The sequence below is a fragment of the Orcinus orca genome, chromosome 14 (genome assembly GCF_937001465.1).
Source record: "Orcinus orca chromosome 14, mOrcOrc1.1, whole genome shotgun sequence".
NCBI classification, from domain to species: Eukaryota; Metazoa; Chordata; class Mammalia; order Artiodactyla; family Delphinidae; genus Orcinus; species Orcinus orca.
Genome location: NC_064572.1, coordinates 84123435 through 84139686, shown reverse-complemented (window position 1 = coordinate 84139686; position 16252 = coordinate 84123435). Strand labels below are relative to the sequence as shown.

Below are 16252 nucleotides of genomic sequence, written 5' to 3'. Positions count from 1 at the left end.
TTCCATGAGCCCGCCCTTCCGGGCCCACCCATTACAAGCGGAGGGGGTAGAAGGTCACGAAGAACCTCGGAGCGGAGTCAGCGTCAACCCCACTGCCCCTGGTGGATTCCACGGCCTTGATACCTTAAGAGTCAAGTCAATCTGGGGTCCTATCTTGGCCTTTTCTTCCTTCTTCCATCCATTCTCAGCCTTTCCAAGGTTCTCTCTCCCCTTCGCGCAGTGGTTCGACCCATGTCCGCCAGGTATCAGGGGGTCCTGGGTGTCGGTGCGCATGCGTGAGCTCCAGCTGAGCGAGGCCGGGGCTCCAAGACCCCTGGCGCGAGTGCTGGTGCTTGGGGCCCGGGGAGGGCCGTCGCCATGGCAGCGCCGGCCACGCGGTGAGGGTGCCGCCCTCCCGGCTGGTAGCTCCCGCAGCTTCATTGCCTGCTGGTGGGAACCGTGCGATTCCGCCCCGACTGGGCGCCTGCCGAGTGCCTCACCAGCCAGACGAGGTAGGTGTCGCCCGCGCGCGGTACCGACGACTACGCGGCGTTCCGCAGGGGCCAGCCTGCTGCCCTGCCGGTGTATGACGAGTCGGGAGCGGAACCCGGAGGCCAGTGCTGGCCTGGGTGCTGGGCCGTAGTCCGCGGGTAGTAGTCGGCCCTGAATGGAAGGTCGTCGGATCTGTGCAGATGCCCTCACGCCTGGTTAAGGCCCGACCCTGCGGGCGTGCCCCAGCACAGTCGGTGGCACAGCCTTGTCAGTGATGAATGAAACCGATCCTGAGCGCATTTCTCAATCTGAAAGTTTAAAGTCAGGGATCAACCTTGTACGCTACAGGGCCAGTGGGGATTTCTAAATTAGACCTGAGCCTCTTTGGAGAGAACAGAGTGCAGGGGACTTTGGCAAGGTAGAGAGCGTGTACCGGGCAGCTGTTGCCAGCTTGGCCGAGTGGAAATGTCGCCCAGTGTGGTCAGTTCTCACATTTCAACAGAACCTGGAGTTCTGGACTTTTACCAAAAAAATCTTGATTTGTAAAACTTGTGCCAAATAAAATTCATCTACCGGTGAGGTTTACCCCACGCACTGCCAGTTTGCAGCCTGTTGTAAAGAATACTATTTGGAGAGAAAGTCACAAATTAGAGAAGACATCTGCTTTCTGAGAGTGAGGTCTATGGCTTTCCTTTTTTTTCTGTCTGTAAAATGAGGAGAGTAGGTTGGATGAGTGTGACTGCAAAAATGGAATGAGCTGTCCCCAAGTTATGAGATTGGATGTTGGAGAATTTTAAGCAGAAGTGTGATAACCTCTCAATGATCCTTCAGCAGCAGGAAATGGAAGCAGGATACCTTAAGGGTCCTCAGAGCCAGAGTCCCCATGATTGTGTTCTGTGAGTTCTGTCTTTCCTAGCAGTCTTGCCTACCAGGCCACAACGTGGAATATAATATGTGTAAACATCAGGGCTTCACATATGATGGCATAGCTTAAAATGGCCCCTTTGGGTCCTATAACAATGTAAAAACATCTTCCAATAATGCACGAGAGAGGTAGCTGTAAAGAAAGACCTATAAAAGGCTAAAATTAGAAAAAGACTCAGAAGACACTGTGCCAGCTTACCAATAGAGCTGCACTGAAATGTCATGGGTGATTTTTTCCCCTGTTTTTCTATACTTTTTTGTGGTAAAAATACACAGAACCTAAAATTTACCATTTTAAGCAAGTGTCCAGTTCAGTGGCATTAAGTGTGTTCACATTTTTGTGCAACCGTCACCGCCATCCCTCTCTAGAGAATTTTCATCTTGCAAAACAAAATCCTGTACCCATTGAACACTAACTCTGCAATCTCCCCTACCCCAGTCCCTGGAAGGTGGTTTTCCTTCTCTATGAATTTGCCTATTCTAGGACTTTGTGTAAGTGCATCATATAGTATTTGTCCTTTTGTGGCTGGCTCGTTTCACTTAGCATAATGTCTTCAAGCTTCATCTTTGCCGTGGCATGTGTCAAAATTTCCTTCCTTTTTAAGGCTGAATAATATTCCATTGTATGTATTTTTGTTGTTGTTATCCATTTATCCATGGATGGACACGGGTTGCTTCCACCTTTTAGTGATTGTAAGTAATGCTGCTATGAACGTGAGTGTACCAATACCTGTTCAAGTCCCTGCTTTTAATTTTGGGGGGCATATATTCAGAAGTGGAATTGTTGGATCGTCTAGGAATTCTATTTTTAATTTTTTGAGGAACTATACTTTTTTGTATTTTGCAAAATTTCCACAATAAGCATGTATTGCGTTGATATGGGGGGGGGGGAGCCTTACTTTGTGCCCTCGGATTAGTACCCAGTGTTGAGCTCATGGTCAGAGTGTGAATGAGTAGCAAATGCGAATAAGTGGACTACCGTGGTTTTGTCATTCAAGAAAATATGGTACTGACCCCACGGAACTTCGCTCAGTCAGAGACTAGATTGCTGACCTGCTGGCCCAATCTTCACCTTCAGCTCAGAATTTATCTTAAAAGAGCAGAGAGGTGGTAGCAAGTGCTTGAGAGAATGGGGATGGGCTCCAGACTTCACCTGGAAAGAGGTGAAACTTCACCTCTGCCACGTACTGTGTTGTGTGACCTTGAGCCTGTTACCCAACCTTCAGAGTTTTGGTTTCCTCTTCTGTAAAAAAGGAATAATAATACCTTCCTTGCTGGTTTAAATGAAGATTAAGATCTTGCGTGTAAAATGCTTAGCCTGGTAAATCACACAGAGTATGTGCTGGTAAAAGTGTGGCTGCTGTTATTGCTGATCTCAGAGCAGCAGGACTTGGTTAGAAAGCGTGGGTTTGAGGTGTGGCTCTTTCTTACCAGCAACGAGGCCTTAATCAAGTCAGTTCCCTGTCTCTTTAAGGAAAAGTGACCATCCCCCCTGCTCAAAAGTCGCTGGGTAAATCTAAAGTGCAAACAAATATTACTGAGCATCTACTATGGGGAAGAAAGTCCCTCAGAAAAGCCAGTGGTTCAGAGGACCCAGCCCATTTTACAGATGCAGGAATTGAGACCAAGAGGAGAACAGCATAGACCAGAACCCAGGCTTCAGCCCCTCTAGCACAAGCTTCTTCCACTCCACCAGGCCTCTCGTCAAAGTTCAGAGTGGCTCACATACAATCCTCCTTGTCTAAAAGCTTGAGAATACCCCTGCCTCTCCTTCTCTTCCTGCCTTCCTCGTATTGCTACAATACAGGTAAGAGGTGTCGACTGAAAAACAAAAACAAAAACCGTGCAACGGGGCTTTCCTGGTGGCGCAGTGGTTAAGAATCCACCTGCCAATGCAGGGGACATGGGTTCGAGCCCTGGTCTGGGAAGATCCCACATGCCACGGAGCAGCTAAGCCCGTGTGCCACAACTACTGAGCCTGCGCTCTAGAGCCTGTGAACCACAACTAATGAAGCTGCACGCGTAGAGCCCATGCTCTGCAACAAGAGAAGCCACCGCAATGAGAAGCCGGCGCACCACAACGAAGAGTAGCCCCCTCTTGCTGCAACTAGAGAAAGCCCGCGCACAGTAACAAAGACCCAACTCAGCCAAAAATAAATAAAAGAAAATAAATTTATTAAAAAAAAAACCGTGCAACATGAGAGCTGTGAGTTCAGTTTCATTTGGGGCTTACTGAGGACTATAGCCCAGGAGACGGCTTTCAGATAGCTTGGAGGAGCTGCTCGGAAGAGGTAGGGGGGAGGTCAGCAAATATATGATTCTGGTAACGGGGGTCCATGCAATCAAGCACACATATCGGTAGAAGGCTGCTGCTAGTCACAAGGAGCTGACATCTCCGTTAGTGATTTTAGTGCTTTTATAGGTATGAGAAGATGCAAGAAATTGGGTTCATAAAATTTTCTCCTGAAAATATCTAACTATTGGAAGGCCTGTTCTGCCAGATTTTCCAGAGCTCAGAGTGCCTCGTTCCTGATCTCTGCCCTGAATTCCTTTCAGGGTGTGTCAAAGGTCAGCGACTGCAGTGGCTGGTAACTTCATTCTTGTAGAGGCAGAGGGCGAACGACATTCTTCAGTTAGCACAGGAGTTTCTTACAGCAGGGAGCTTTCAACTTGGTCACAGAAGTGCAGGGAGAAAGGATTTCCCATGCTGTATTTCTACCACACTTGCAGCTTCAATCTGGATGAGACTATTCTTTTCCCAGAGCTGCCCTATCAGAGTACCACAACCTAGATGGCATAAACAGCAGAAATGTGCTGTCTTGGGCTTCCCCGGTGGCGCAGTGGTGAAGAATCCGCCTGCCAATGCAGGGGACACGGGTTCCAGCCCTGGTCCGGGAAGATCCCACATGCCAGGGTGCAACTAAGCCCGTGCGCCACAACTACTGAGCCTGCGCTCTAGAGCCCGCGAGCCACAGCTACTGAGCCTGTGTGCCGCAACTCCTGAAGACCGCGTGCCTAGAGCCCGTGCTCTGCAACAAGAGAAGCCACTGCGATGAGAAGCCCGCGCACCGCAGCAAAGAGTAGCCCCCCACTCGCCGCAACTAGAGAAAGCCCGTGCACAGCAACGAAGACCCAACGCAACCAAAAATAAATAATTTTTTTTTTTTTTTTGCGGTATGCGGGCCTCTCACTGCTGTGGCCTCTCCCGTTGCGGAGCACAGGCTCCGGATGCGCAGCCTCAACGGCCATGGCTCACGGGCCCAGCCGCTCTGCGGCACATGGGATCTTCCCAGACTGGGGCACAAACCCGTGTCCCCTGCATCGGCAGGCGGACTCTCAACCACTGCACCACCAGGGAAGCACTAAATATTTTTTTAAAAAGGAAATGTACTGTCTCACAGTTCCAGGGGCTAAAATTCTAAGATCAAGATGTCAGAAGGGTGGGTTCCTTCTGAGGCTGTGAGGGGGAGTCTGTTCCAGGCCCCTCTCCCAGCTGCTGGTGGTTTGCTGGCACATCTCTGACTTTCCTCAGCTTGTAGATGCGTCACCCCGATCTCTGCCTTCATCTTCACTTAACGTTTTCCCTGTATGTCCCTGTGTGTGCAATTTCCCTTTTTTATAAGGATGCTAGTCATAAATGATTAGGGCTCACCCTAATGACCTCATTTTAACTTGACTGCATCTGCAAATAGCCTATTTCCAAATAAGGTCACATTCTGAGGTCCTGGGGGTTAAAAGAATTCAAAATATAAATTTTGGATTCGGTCCCCCACAGAGGCCAAGTACAGGGGCTTGCCATTTCACTGCTTGCTCTTCATAGCAAGTGACTGGATGACTGGTGTCTGAACTTCTTGATGGGAACAGCTAAAGGAGTCCTGTGTGAAGGTGTACATTGGCCACAGTGACATTGCTGAGAAGGGGTTGGTTTGTTCACTTTTTGTGAACCCCCTTGCCTGCCCCAATCCCTAGAATACTCCAGGCTCTAGTAAATGAAAAGCATCTTAGCTGGCTTTACCCATCTTAAACGTATTCCGCATGAGTTTGATGCTGAACTCCTTTATTTGTTAATCCCATCAGACCTTCTGTACAAAGTGGTTAGAATAAGGATACTTCACCCTAAATCGTCTACCCCAGCAGAATACAAAATCTGCATCAGAGGAGCCCCAGACCCAGAGGCACACTTTTGAAGCCTTGCTTCCAGATCCTGGCAGTTCGCAGTAGGAAGTACCTTGACTGTCTCTTTCTCAATACTTCGCTCACAGTTCTGTGGTTGTCCAAGGCTCCCCCACCAGCCTTGGAGTTCCTTGAGGGTGGGCACTAAGTCTGACTTGTCCCTTGCACAGCATCCAGTACCCAGCATCACAAAGAAGAGACTCAGTGTTTCTTGGGTAAATGAAAGCAATATGGCAGAGCCCCTCTCCTGCCTAATTGAGAGCCAACTTTCTGGCCTGGAAGGCCAGCTTGTCCTTTCTTAGTTCTCCTTGTGGCTAAAATTCAGGAGCTTCTACAAGTGGACAAGGCAGAACAAGGTACACCTGGAACCTCAAGGAGAAAGTCATACCAAAGGGCCTTGCTCATTTGCTCCCCAAGTGCATTGCATGGCATTCTTCCCTGACTTGCCTATAATCCGGAATGCCCTTCTCCACGCCTACCCTCGCTCTGGTGTCTCTCACGTGTGTATGTGGGGCAAGGGGAATGCTTCTGGAACCTCTCTTGACCTCACTGCCTCCCTTGCCAGTTATGGCCTTATTTCTCCTACTCTTCTTAATAGCAGTACTCTTCTTATCTACAATTACATCTCTATGTCCATTTTATTCTGTAACTTATTCTGTTATGAACTGAATTTTGCCCCTCAAACTCCTATGTTGAAGCCCTAACCCCCAGTGTGACTGTATTTGGATATAGGGCCTTTAAAGAGGTAATTAAGATTAAATGAGGTCCTAAGGGTAGAGCCCAAGTCCTACAGGACCGGTGGTGTCCTTAAGAGGAGGAGACACCAGGGGTCTCTCTCTGCACAAGCACAGAGGAAAGGCCATGTGAGCACACAGCAAGAAGGCAGCAGTCTACAGGCCAGGAAGAGAGGCCTCACCAGGAACAAACCCTCATGGCACCTTGATCTTGGACTTCTAGCCTCCAGAACTGTGAGAAAATAACTGTCTGTTGTTTAAGCCCACTAGTCAGTGGTGGTCTGTTAATGGCAGCCCAAGCTAAGACACACTCCAATCTGTTTTCCTTCTCCTTTGCCAGGACCCTTCTACCCTGCATCCCTGACTGACATTGTTCGAGTGCTTTAGGGCTCTGTCCTGGACCCCCTTCTTTCCTATCCATAATCTCACACAGTCCCAGGACTTTAAATACCATCTGTACACTGATGACTCCCAAGTCTTTGTCCTTTGACCTGACTCCTTCCCCAAGCCCAAAGCGCCTGCCTGATCTCTCCATTTGGACGTCTAATACCAGTACTCTTCAACTTTTAGCACTATGGCACAGCTAGTAAATGGTAATATTCAGCACATTTCCATAAATAGACGAGGATTTACAGTTTACAGCTAAAGGCAGTCAGCCCTGGCTGGCTGGGGTGGGCGTGGAGGCGATGGGAGTGAGTTCTGGCTGCCCTGGGCTCTACCCAGCTGCCCCCCCCAAGGGCTGAGAGGACCCAGACCCCAGGCACACCTGTGAACCTATTCCCAGGACTCTGACGGGCTGGGGTACGCTGGTGGAGAAGAGGCATTCTGAAGGATAGTCTGTGTCGTTCTTCACGTCCTGACATGGTGCTACTGTTCTTGCAGTTGTCCAGTTGGAGTCACCTTGATTCCTTTTTCTCTCTACCCTGCGTCTAGTCCAAGTCAATGCTGTTGGCTACACCTTCATAATATATCCAAGTGCATTCACTTTTCCCCACTTCAAATGCCAATCTGGTCCAAGCCCATAACATCTCTCACCGAAACTGTTCCAGTATCCTCGCTATTTTACTCCTTTCTACCTCCAGGCTTTTCTCCACACACCTGCAAGTGGTCCTGTGAAACTCTAAGTCAGAGCAGGTCAGTCCTGTGCTCAGAATCCTCCAGTGGTATCACAGCTCATTCAGATAATAGGCAAAGTCCTCACCACAGCCTGGATGGCCCTGCACTGTGGCTCTGAGCCCGGGGCCCATCTGCTCCCCCTTGGAGCTCCCTGGGCTCTGGCCCTACTGCCTGGCCACCATTCTCATACTTGCCAGACACTGTGTTACTGAAACCTCTCATATTTCTTGGACAGGAATAAGAGTCTCCTCATTTCTAGTCCTGCATTTTTTCCATTCCATCAAGCTGTGTAAAACATTTGTGAACATCCATAGCCGTTATAAGGAAAGTGACTCCGTAATTTACTGTCCAAAATGGGAGACTTTTGAGAGTGTAGTTGGGTGCTGTCAGTAATTACACCAGAACGACAGCTGTAAACTGGGACTGTCTTGGACAGACTGGTATACATGGTCACCTGTATGATCAGGCCACCCAAGATGACTGTTCTCTTACTCTCTGCACATCCCGTGCTCGACCAGTCCCTGCCTCACCTACACCTTACTCACCTGACTGACCTTTCCTTTCAGTTGTAGCGCCTATGATATAATCAGTAAATGCCTATGTACCTGCTCCTGGCGCCAGCTGGTGATTTTTGAAATCTTTGAATCCGAACTATCTCCACTATGATAATTTATCAAAGGGGCGGCGAGGGGCGGCCCCTCTGCTGGTTTCCCATGCAACTGATGAGCCAACCCGATGTCAGTTCTCCCCGTAACTGGTAACCGCCCTCTTCCCCAGGTAGCAAGGACTGCTGCCATGTCCTCCCCGCTGTCTGCCACACACGGTGGGGTGTCACTCCAGGACCCTGCTTCAGACACGTAAGATCCCCCGTCCATTCAACTCCTGATGTCTCTGTCGCTGACTCGGGGCTCTCTCTTTGGTCTTGAGGCTGGGCAGGTACAGGGCTTGCAAGCCTTCAGGGTGCAGCTGAACTTTGCCCCACCTATAAGGATAAAAATTCTGACATCTCCCCCACTCTTCCTGCCCAGAATAGAAGAGGACTGTGGTGAAATCCCTTCCTGTGTTAAGTCTCAGGGACTCGGGGTAGAGGGAAATAAATAAAACATAATTAAGGTTAAACCCCAAATGAAAAGCTTCGTAGTTGAGTGAAAATGTCATGCTAAGTACTAGTTCACGTGGAGGCTCATCACCCACCAGGAAAGGCTGTGTCGCTTCCTCCAGTCTTTAGATGGTGTGATGGGCATGAGCTGGTGGGGGGAACTGAACTCAGACCCCAAGGCCTGGGCTCAGTACTGGCTCTGCCTCGGACTTCCCATGTGAGCTCGGGCAGGTCCCCCTGCCACACCCCAACCTCAAACTCCTCAGCTGAAAAGGAAGGATTGGCCATGCTGGGAGCACACACACAGGTGCTTTTTCTTAAGAGACAGTCCTGTAGACAGCACCAAAAATCAGTTCCCCTCTGTCTAGTTGCCTAGGGCTTCTGTAACATATACCACAGAGCACATGGCTTAAGCAAAAGAAGTGTATTGTCTCCCAGTTCCGGAGGCCAGCAGTCTGAAGTCCAGGGGTCTGTGGGGCATGCCTGCCTCCTCTGAAGCTTCTAGGGGAGGCTCCTTCCTTCCTCTTCCAGCTGCTGGGGGGCCCAGGTGTTTCTTGCCTTTGGCAGCGTCTCTGCAGTCTCTGCCTCCTTCACATGGCCTTCTGTCTGCCTCTAGCTGTGTCTAGATTTTCTTCTCTAAGGATGCCAGTCGTGTTGGATTAGTCATAGTTATGTGGGACACTCTAATCCACCATGACCTCAGCTTAACCTAGTTACATCAGCAAAGACCCTATTTCCAAGTAAATTCACATTTGTAGGTACCAAGGGTTAGGACTTCTTTGGAGGGAGCACAGTTCAATCAATTGTGTCTTCCATGAGAGCTAGGGCACCTACACCTTTTGGGCTGGCTGTATTTCCTCTGTGGTCCTAAGGATGGGAAACCGTGTGGGTGAGAAATAGCAATGTTTGTCTTTCTCACTCTTGTTGGCTACATTTTGGAGATGACAGGAATGTGGGTTTCTTGAGCTAGGAATGACAGTCTGCACTGAACTCTAGAAATATCCCGGTCTTTCCCTTGGCCTGTGAGAAATTGCAGTAATGCCACCATCTAAGCCCCCATGATTGTAGAAAGCAAGCCATTGGACAGAACCTGGAGATTCCAGGCAGGGAGGTCGTTCCTGTTTCACAGAGCAGCTGGTGATCACGTGTGCCTTCACAGGGGCCCAGCTGCCCCGTGAGCCAGGCCTCCCCTGGCGAGTGTTTCCTTTGCTACGAGGTATTTCTGTCACCTGGTCCCTGGGCCTTTGCTGCAGACCCTTGGGCACTGCAGGACGTTTTGGGAATGCCCTTCCCTTTTTGAGAAAGTGTCTGTAGACCTTTCTCTGAGCCTTTGGATTCTGCCCTGGGCTGGATGTGCCCAGTAGTTCAGGAACTGGTACCTGTCCATTATGGGGTGTTAGGATGAGGGAACACTCTCAGCTTTAAACTCTCAGTTACTGAGAAAAGTACCAGGGTGTTAGCACAGCTATCTGTGTGCACGTATCAGTTGATCCCTTTCTCAGTGAACCTGATGACATGGCCTTTGGCGTGGCCAAGAAGCATCAGCAACGGTTCCTCTTAATTTTATGTTAGAGATGCTTTGAGCAACGGCAGAAAAGGGACAAGGGTAGTATTTGATATTTATTTGTCAAGTCCTGCAGCCCATCTCATGGAATTTCTTAACAGTTATCCCTAAGGCATCAGTTTTATTACCTGAGAGAACCACAGAGTAGAACCCAGAAGAAATATTTTCTGTTTGCAGTGGGTAGATTGGTTTTGCTCTCACATGTTTTCATTACCAAACTAAGCACTTTGCACTAGAGTGATACTTTATGTCTTTTTAAAAATTATCATTAATTAATTTATTTATTTTTGGCCGTGTTGGGTCTTCATTGCTGTGCAGGCTTTCTCTAGTTGCGGTGACCAGGTCATTGCGGTGGGTGGGCTTCTCATTGCGGTGGCTTCTCTTGTGGAGCTTGGGCTCTAGGCATGTGGGCTGCAGTAGTTGTGGCTCGCAGGCTCAGTAGTTGTGGCGCACGGGCTTAGTTGCTCTGCAGCATGTGGGATCTTCCCAGACCAGGGCTCGAACCCGTGTCCCCTGCATCGGTAGGCGGATCCTTAACCACTGTGCCACCAGGGAAGTCCTTTATGTCTTTTTACCTCTCTGTCTTCCTAAGCACTTGGGTGTGCAGCACAGCGCAGGGGTGAGAGCACGGGCTTTGGGGCTGGGCTGCCTGAGTGTGGCAGCTCTGCCACTCATTGGTCCGGGGACTTCGGGTGAGTTTTGTCCCCCATATGCCACAGTCTCCTCATCTATAAAGTGGGATAAACCTCATAGCTTTAATGCATGTAAAGCTTCTAGAACAGTCTCTGGCATGTAGTAAGTGCTCAATTGTTATCTCCTTTGAGTCACTCAGCGGCCTTGGTGGGGCAGAGTTTATTCCCATTTGACAGGGGAGAAAAGATCACATCATGGACAGTAAAGCTGGTCTCTTGGCCCTTCATCCTGTGCTTGTTCTGTGACCCCACACTTCCCTCCTTGTGTTGCCCCAGAGAGAAAGGGGAAGAGAAAAGGGCAAGCAGAAACCAGGGAAGGAGAGGAGAAGTAAATCCATCAGCAAGACGCCTCCCACTGGAACTAAGATAAACCCAAACTCCCTAACAGGACCGGATGAGGCCTGTCTCCCCACTCTCCGCTGTACATTCCAGCTGCGCAGACCTCTCCCACCCCTCAGGCATGCCAACCTTGGAGCTTAATCCTACTCAGGCACCACGTCTAAGTCTAAGCATTAGGTCCTCGGGAAAGCTATTCTGGCCTCTGTATTAGTTAGGATATGGGTTCCACTGCTCTAACAGAAATCCAAATAGCAATGGCTGAAACAGGATAGAACTCTCCTTTTCTCTGATGTAAAAGCCCTGGCTGACTGGTGCCTCTGCCATACAAAGGGGTCCTGCTCCTTCCGTCACCCCCAGGGCGTTACCCTCCCCTGCAGTAGAAGGGGCTGACCACCTGGCCTGCATTCCCGCCAGCCGGGAGGCAGGAAGGGGAGGGCAGGGGCGCAGCACTTCCTGCTAAGGCAGGACCTGGAAGTGTGCACGTCCCTTCGATGTCCATCCTGTCGGCCAGAACCTAGTCACCTGGCCACATCCCGCTACACGTTTTTATCTTGGGCAACCACGTGCACCGTTATTATGAGGGGCTCCATTCATATGAGGGAGAAGGGAAGAGTGGGTTTTCGGGGGCAAGTGGCAATCCCTGCCACCCCTCCTAGTCCAAATAAGACTTGCCAGTTGTTTCCACAGCATGCTGACTTTCCTTTCATAACGCTCATTGCACTGTGACTCTGTCACTATTTTTACTTATTTGTAGTGTATCTGTTTTACCCTCCCATTAATACGAGGGCAGGAATCGTATTATATACCCAGTGCCTGGTTCACAGTAACTGTCTATGAATATTAGTTGACTTCCTGATAGGATTACACAGCACAAAGCAAGCGTTTAGGTGGGACTCAAAGAAGGAAGACATTTATCTTCATCCTGGTCCCAACCATTTCAAACCAGGCTGTGGACAGACGGTCTCGCATGGAATTACGTCGGTACCTCCTGTTAGCTCTGCCTTCAGTGTGAATCCACGGTCCAGCCGCTTAACTTCCCTGCTCCTGAGACCGCCTGCACGCCTAGTCTGTGGTGGCTAGCCTTGCCCCAAAGCCTGAGGTCTCTCTGAAGTGTGAATCCCATTGCTGTCACTCCTGCTTCAACCTTCCAGTGGATTCCCATTTCTCATGGAACCAGAGCCTCCCTTATCCTTCGCTCTTGAGCCACGCCTACCCTTCCCTCCTGGGGACACCCCGAGCCCCTTTCTGACACTTGAACATTTCTGCCCCTGCTGTTACCATTCAGATCTCAACTCAGATTCTCCTGCTCAGAGAGGTCGCCCTGGAGAGGTAAACCCACACCCCAGTCACCTCTGCCACGTCACCTCACAGCCTGGAGTGCTTGAACTTGTCCACGCCTCCAACAAATAATGCAGACCGCACCTCCCTGAGGGAGGTCCCAGGCGTCACTGCCTGAGACCACTATAGAAACACTTGTGTGAGAGATTGGCTCCTGGTATCTGAAAGTAGTACTAACAGATGCTTTGGAAACTTGGGGATGTGTATCCTGGAACCTAGAACCAAGGTGGGGGGAATAGGATAAGGCTGAGTAGGGGTCTGTGGCTGCAGGATGCCTGCTTCACAGCATTACGCTCCCACTTTTTAATCCCCACAGTAGTTGCTCGCTTTGCACGCCGCAGAAAGATTTATGCAGAAAATGCCAAGTTCTACCTGCCGCTTAGTGACATGCCAGACTCCTGGAGCCCCCAGATTGGAAGGTGTATCAGTCAGGGTTCCACAGAGAAACAGAGCAGTAGGGGATATATGTCAGGAGACTTAGTGCAAGGAATCGCCTTGTGCAGCCATGAGGGCTGGCGAGGCAGGGCTGAAATCCACCGTGCAAGCTGACGGGAAGGGCAGGCCAGGCTAGGGCATGAGCTGCAGCTGTGGCCACAGGCAAAATTTCTTCTTCCTCAAGGAAACCTCAGTTCTGCTCTTCAGGCCTTTCTTTTGACAGAACCAGGCCCTCCCTGATTACCAAGGATCACCCCTTTTACTAAAAGCCAGCGTGCACGTGGTCTCAGGAGCGGGGAAGTTAAGAAGCGGCTGGACCGTGGATTCATGTTGAAGGCGGAGTTAACAGGATGTACCGACGTAATTCCACACGAGACCATCTGTCCACAGCCTTGTTTGAAATGGTTGGGACCAGAACGAAGATAAGTGTCTTCCTTCTTTGAATCCCACCTAAACGCTTGGTTTGTTCTGTGTGATCCTTTCAGTAAGTCGACTTGATCATATCTCTAAAATACCTGCCCAGCAGCCCCTAGGTTAGCATTTGTGAATAAATGGGGAAAACATCCTCGCCAAGCTGACACCTAACAGTGACCATCACTGAAAGGGAGATTCCTGATTTCTGTGGGAGACACATTCTGAATAACTTCAGGAAATGATAGAAACGATGCTACTGCCCATTTCCCCAAATGCCCCGTCTCTCTAGCTAACAGCTCGACAGCAGCATTAATTGAACTTGATTTCATAATTATTATTAGTTCACCCCAGTTTGGTTGCTTAGATACAAAGCAATTCATTTGGAGACAATTTTCCTAAGATGTCCCACAGATATTATAATCTTCCAGAAGTATGTTCAGTAATAATTTATAAGTAATGGCTCCCAGAGTTAACACATTTCTGCTCCAAGCAATATACTTTCTTTGACTACTGTCAACCACTGTATAATATTTATTAAGTCACTAACTGGTAGTCTAATGCTACTTGTGCATTTCCAGCAGAGTTTATCTTGCAGGTCTTCGACAGTATTTGATTTGAGGCTTTGGGGATGGTTATAATGTGCTTTTACCCCCTTGACACAAAAGGAATTTAATATTTATTGTAAAAAATTGGGGGGTAAAACAGAAAGAGGTAGAGAAGAAAATAATCACCCTAACCTACCACCAAAGAATATTCTTTCGTATATGTGTATATATAAAATCTGTAAATGGTACCTTAATGCAATTCCGAATCCTGTTCTTTTAAACTTAACATTATTTTGTGATTAAATAATCCATATAATTAAGTTGTTTATGAATATTTTAATGATTTCATATAACTGTACCATGATTTATTACACCATTCTCTCATTGTTAGATGTTTACATTGTTTCCAGGTATTTGCAATTGTAAAGAATACCAAGATACAGACTTGCAACTAGTAGTTAAATAAGTTCTGGGTGTGGGGGGGCGAATCTAATGCACAGCATGGTGATTATAGTCAACAGTACTGTATTATAACTTCAAAGGTGCTAAGAGACTAGATATTAATTGTTCACACCACAAAAAAGAAATAATTATGTGAGGTGATAGAGGTGTTAGCTAATGCTACAGTGGTAATCATATTGCAACATACAAATGTATTAAATCACATTGTATACCTTAAACTTACACAATGTTATATGTCAATTTAAAAAAAAAAGACCAGGATGAATATCTTTATGTTAATCTTTTCACACATATATGAGTGTCACCTTAGAATTTATTCTTGGAAGTGAAATCATAGGAAGAAGGGGTATGAAGTATAGAAGCCTTTTGATAAATATCAACCAGCTGGTTTCTGGGTTAGAAGATTTTTGAAAAATCCTCTCATGATACTCGACCACATTTATAAAACATCACTTGAGAAATAGAAGAGTCAGTATAGTCATTTCCTAAAGAGCTTATGAGCAACTGAGTATATTTATCTTGAAATGGAAGTAATTATTTACTTCCTTAAAATATAAGATGCTCATTTCTATATTTGTTATAGATACAACCCAGAATTTGCATCAGTTCTCTTCTGTGAGCCTTAAATGTTTAGCTAGGACACTGCCTTTCCCTAATGGCTTTCATCTGCCTTTCCAAGTGATATCAGGTGCCAGCATGCTGTCCCTGGGCCTTATCGGTGACACAGGGTCTCCAGAAGGAACGAGCCCATAAACGCCAAGTCATTGTGTGCGAGGGATGGGCCGCTTCAGCCAGCAGCTGATTACCTGCTCCTGGAGCCCAGCCCAGCTGACACTGCTTAGGAAGAGGCTTTGAGATCTAATTAAGATCCGTTTCCCTGCTCTGTCACAGCACCCCGTAAAGACTGCCAGGCAATAATGAAGGTTCTTTTACTGAAAGACCCTAAGGAGGACGACTGTGGCCAGGATCCCTACATCCGGGTAAGTACCTGACACACCTGGTCCCCGAAAGCCCAACACTGCCTTGTGATTGAAGTCAAGGGGAGGGTCCATCTGCTAAAACTCTGAGGAACTGGCGCAGAATAAGTTGTGAAATAGGACCTTTTCCTTATTTTCCAAACAACCCTGGCCAATTCAAAACCATATTCTTTTACCTGCAGGAATTAGGATTATATGGACTCGAAGCCACTTTGATCCCTGTTTTATCATTTGAGTTTTGGTCTCTTCCCAGTTTTTTGGAGAAGGTAAGATTCATCAGTGAGCACCATCGTTTCTGAATGAGACACGTTTGGTTTCTGTAGACGCCTACAGAATTCTAGGGGAAGGACCCGTTTGCTAGCCCTCATCTCACTACCCAACTGTAAAACAAGGACGGCACAAGCTCACCTGCTCCAGGACTTGGCTGCTACTGGATCCTCGGCCCGAGCCTCTACCAGCGGCCCCAGAAAGCCACCCAACCTGGAGGTGGGCCCGTAAGGAGGCCCGGGAGAGCCAGTCATGCTGAGGCACCAAGCCTGTGCTGCTCTTGGCCACGCAGACCCTTCACCTTCCTCCTGTCATTCAGTCCACGCCCCTGACCTCAGCGAAGCGCAGAAGAGCTGTTGTTTCTCCCCAGGTTGGGCAGGTTGGCGGAGTTCTCCAGCAGATAAGAGGGAGAGTTGGGACTGCTTCCATGTATTGGAGTGATAGTTATGGCCAGGGAGAGTCCCAGGAAAGCCCTCCAAATGCTTCTGACTAAAGATTCAGGGCCCAGCACCCCAGGCCCCATCAGTGTGCACCCTGTCACCGGACATCTCCCCGGGGGCACCGTTCTGGACACGTGGGCCCAGAGCCAGGGCGGCTTCATGGGACTGGTGTGCCCAGCCCTGCCCACTGGGCTCCCGGGCCGCTGTGAGCATCAGGTTCACCCCCGTGCTCTGCATGTCAGAGCCCACCTGTCACTCTGCG

General features: G+C 48.8%; 1 protein-coding gene across 14 annotated transcripts in view; it reads left to right on the top strand.

The window, feature by feature from the left end:
- The first annotated feature begins 4 nt into the window (after positions 1-4).
- Positions 5-16252, top strand: part of UROS (uroporphyrinogen III synthase) — a 34348-nt gene continuing 18100 nt past the window's right edge. For 10 of the 14 annotated variants that reach the window (XR_007471178.1, XR_007471179.1, XR_007471180.1 and 7 more), the window contains exons 1-3: positions 5-242; positions 15198-15286; positions 15466-15549. Coding sequence is in view for 11 of the 14 variants with exons in the window: in XM_049696765.1 (XP_049552722.1) it covers positions 5-242; positions 15198-15286; positions 15466-15549 (411 nt within the window). In the remaining 3 variants the exon portion in view is untranslated. The other 4 variants (XM_049696767.1, XM_004265720.4, XM_033420755.2 and 1 more) reach the window with 4 other exon arrangements.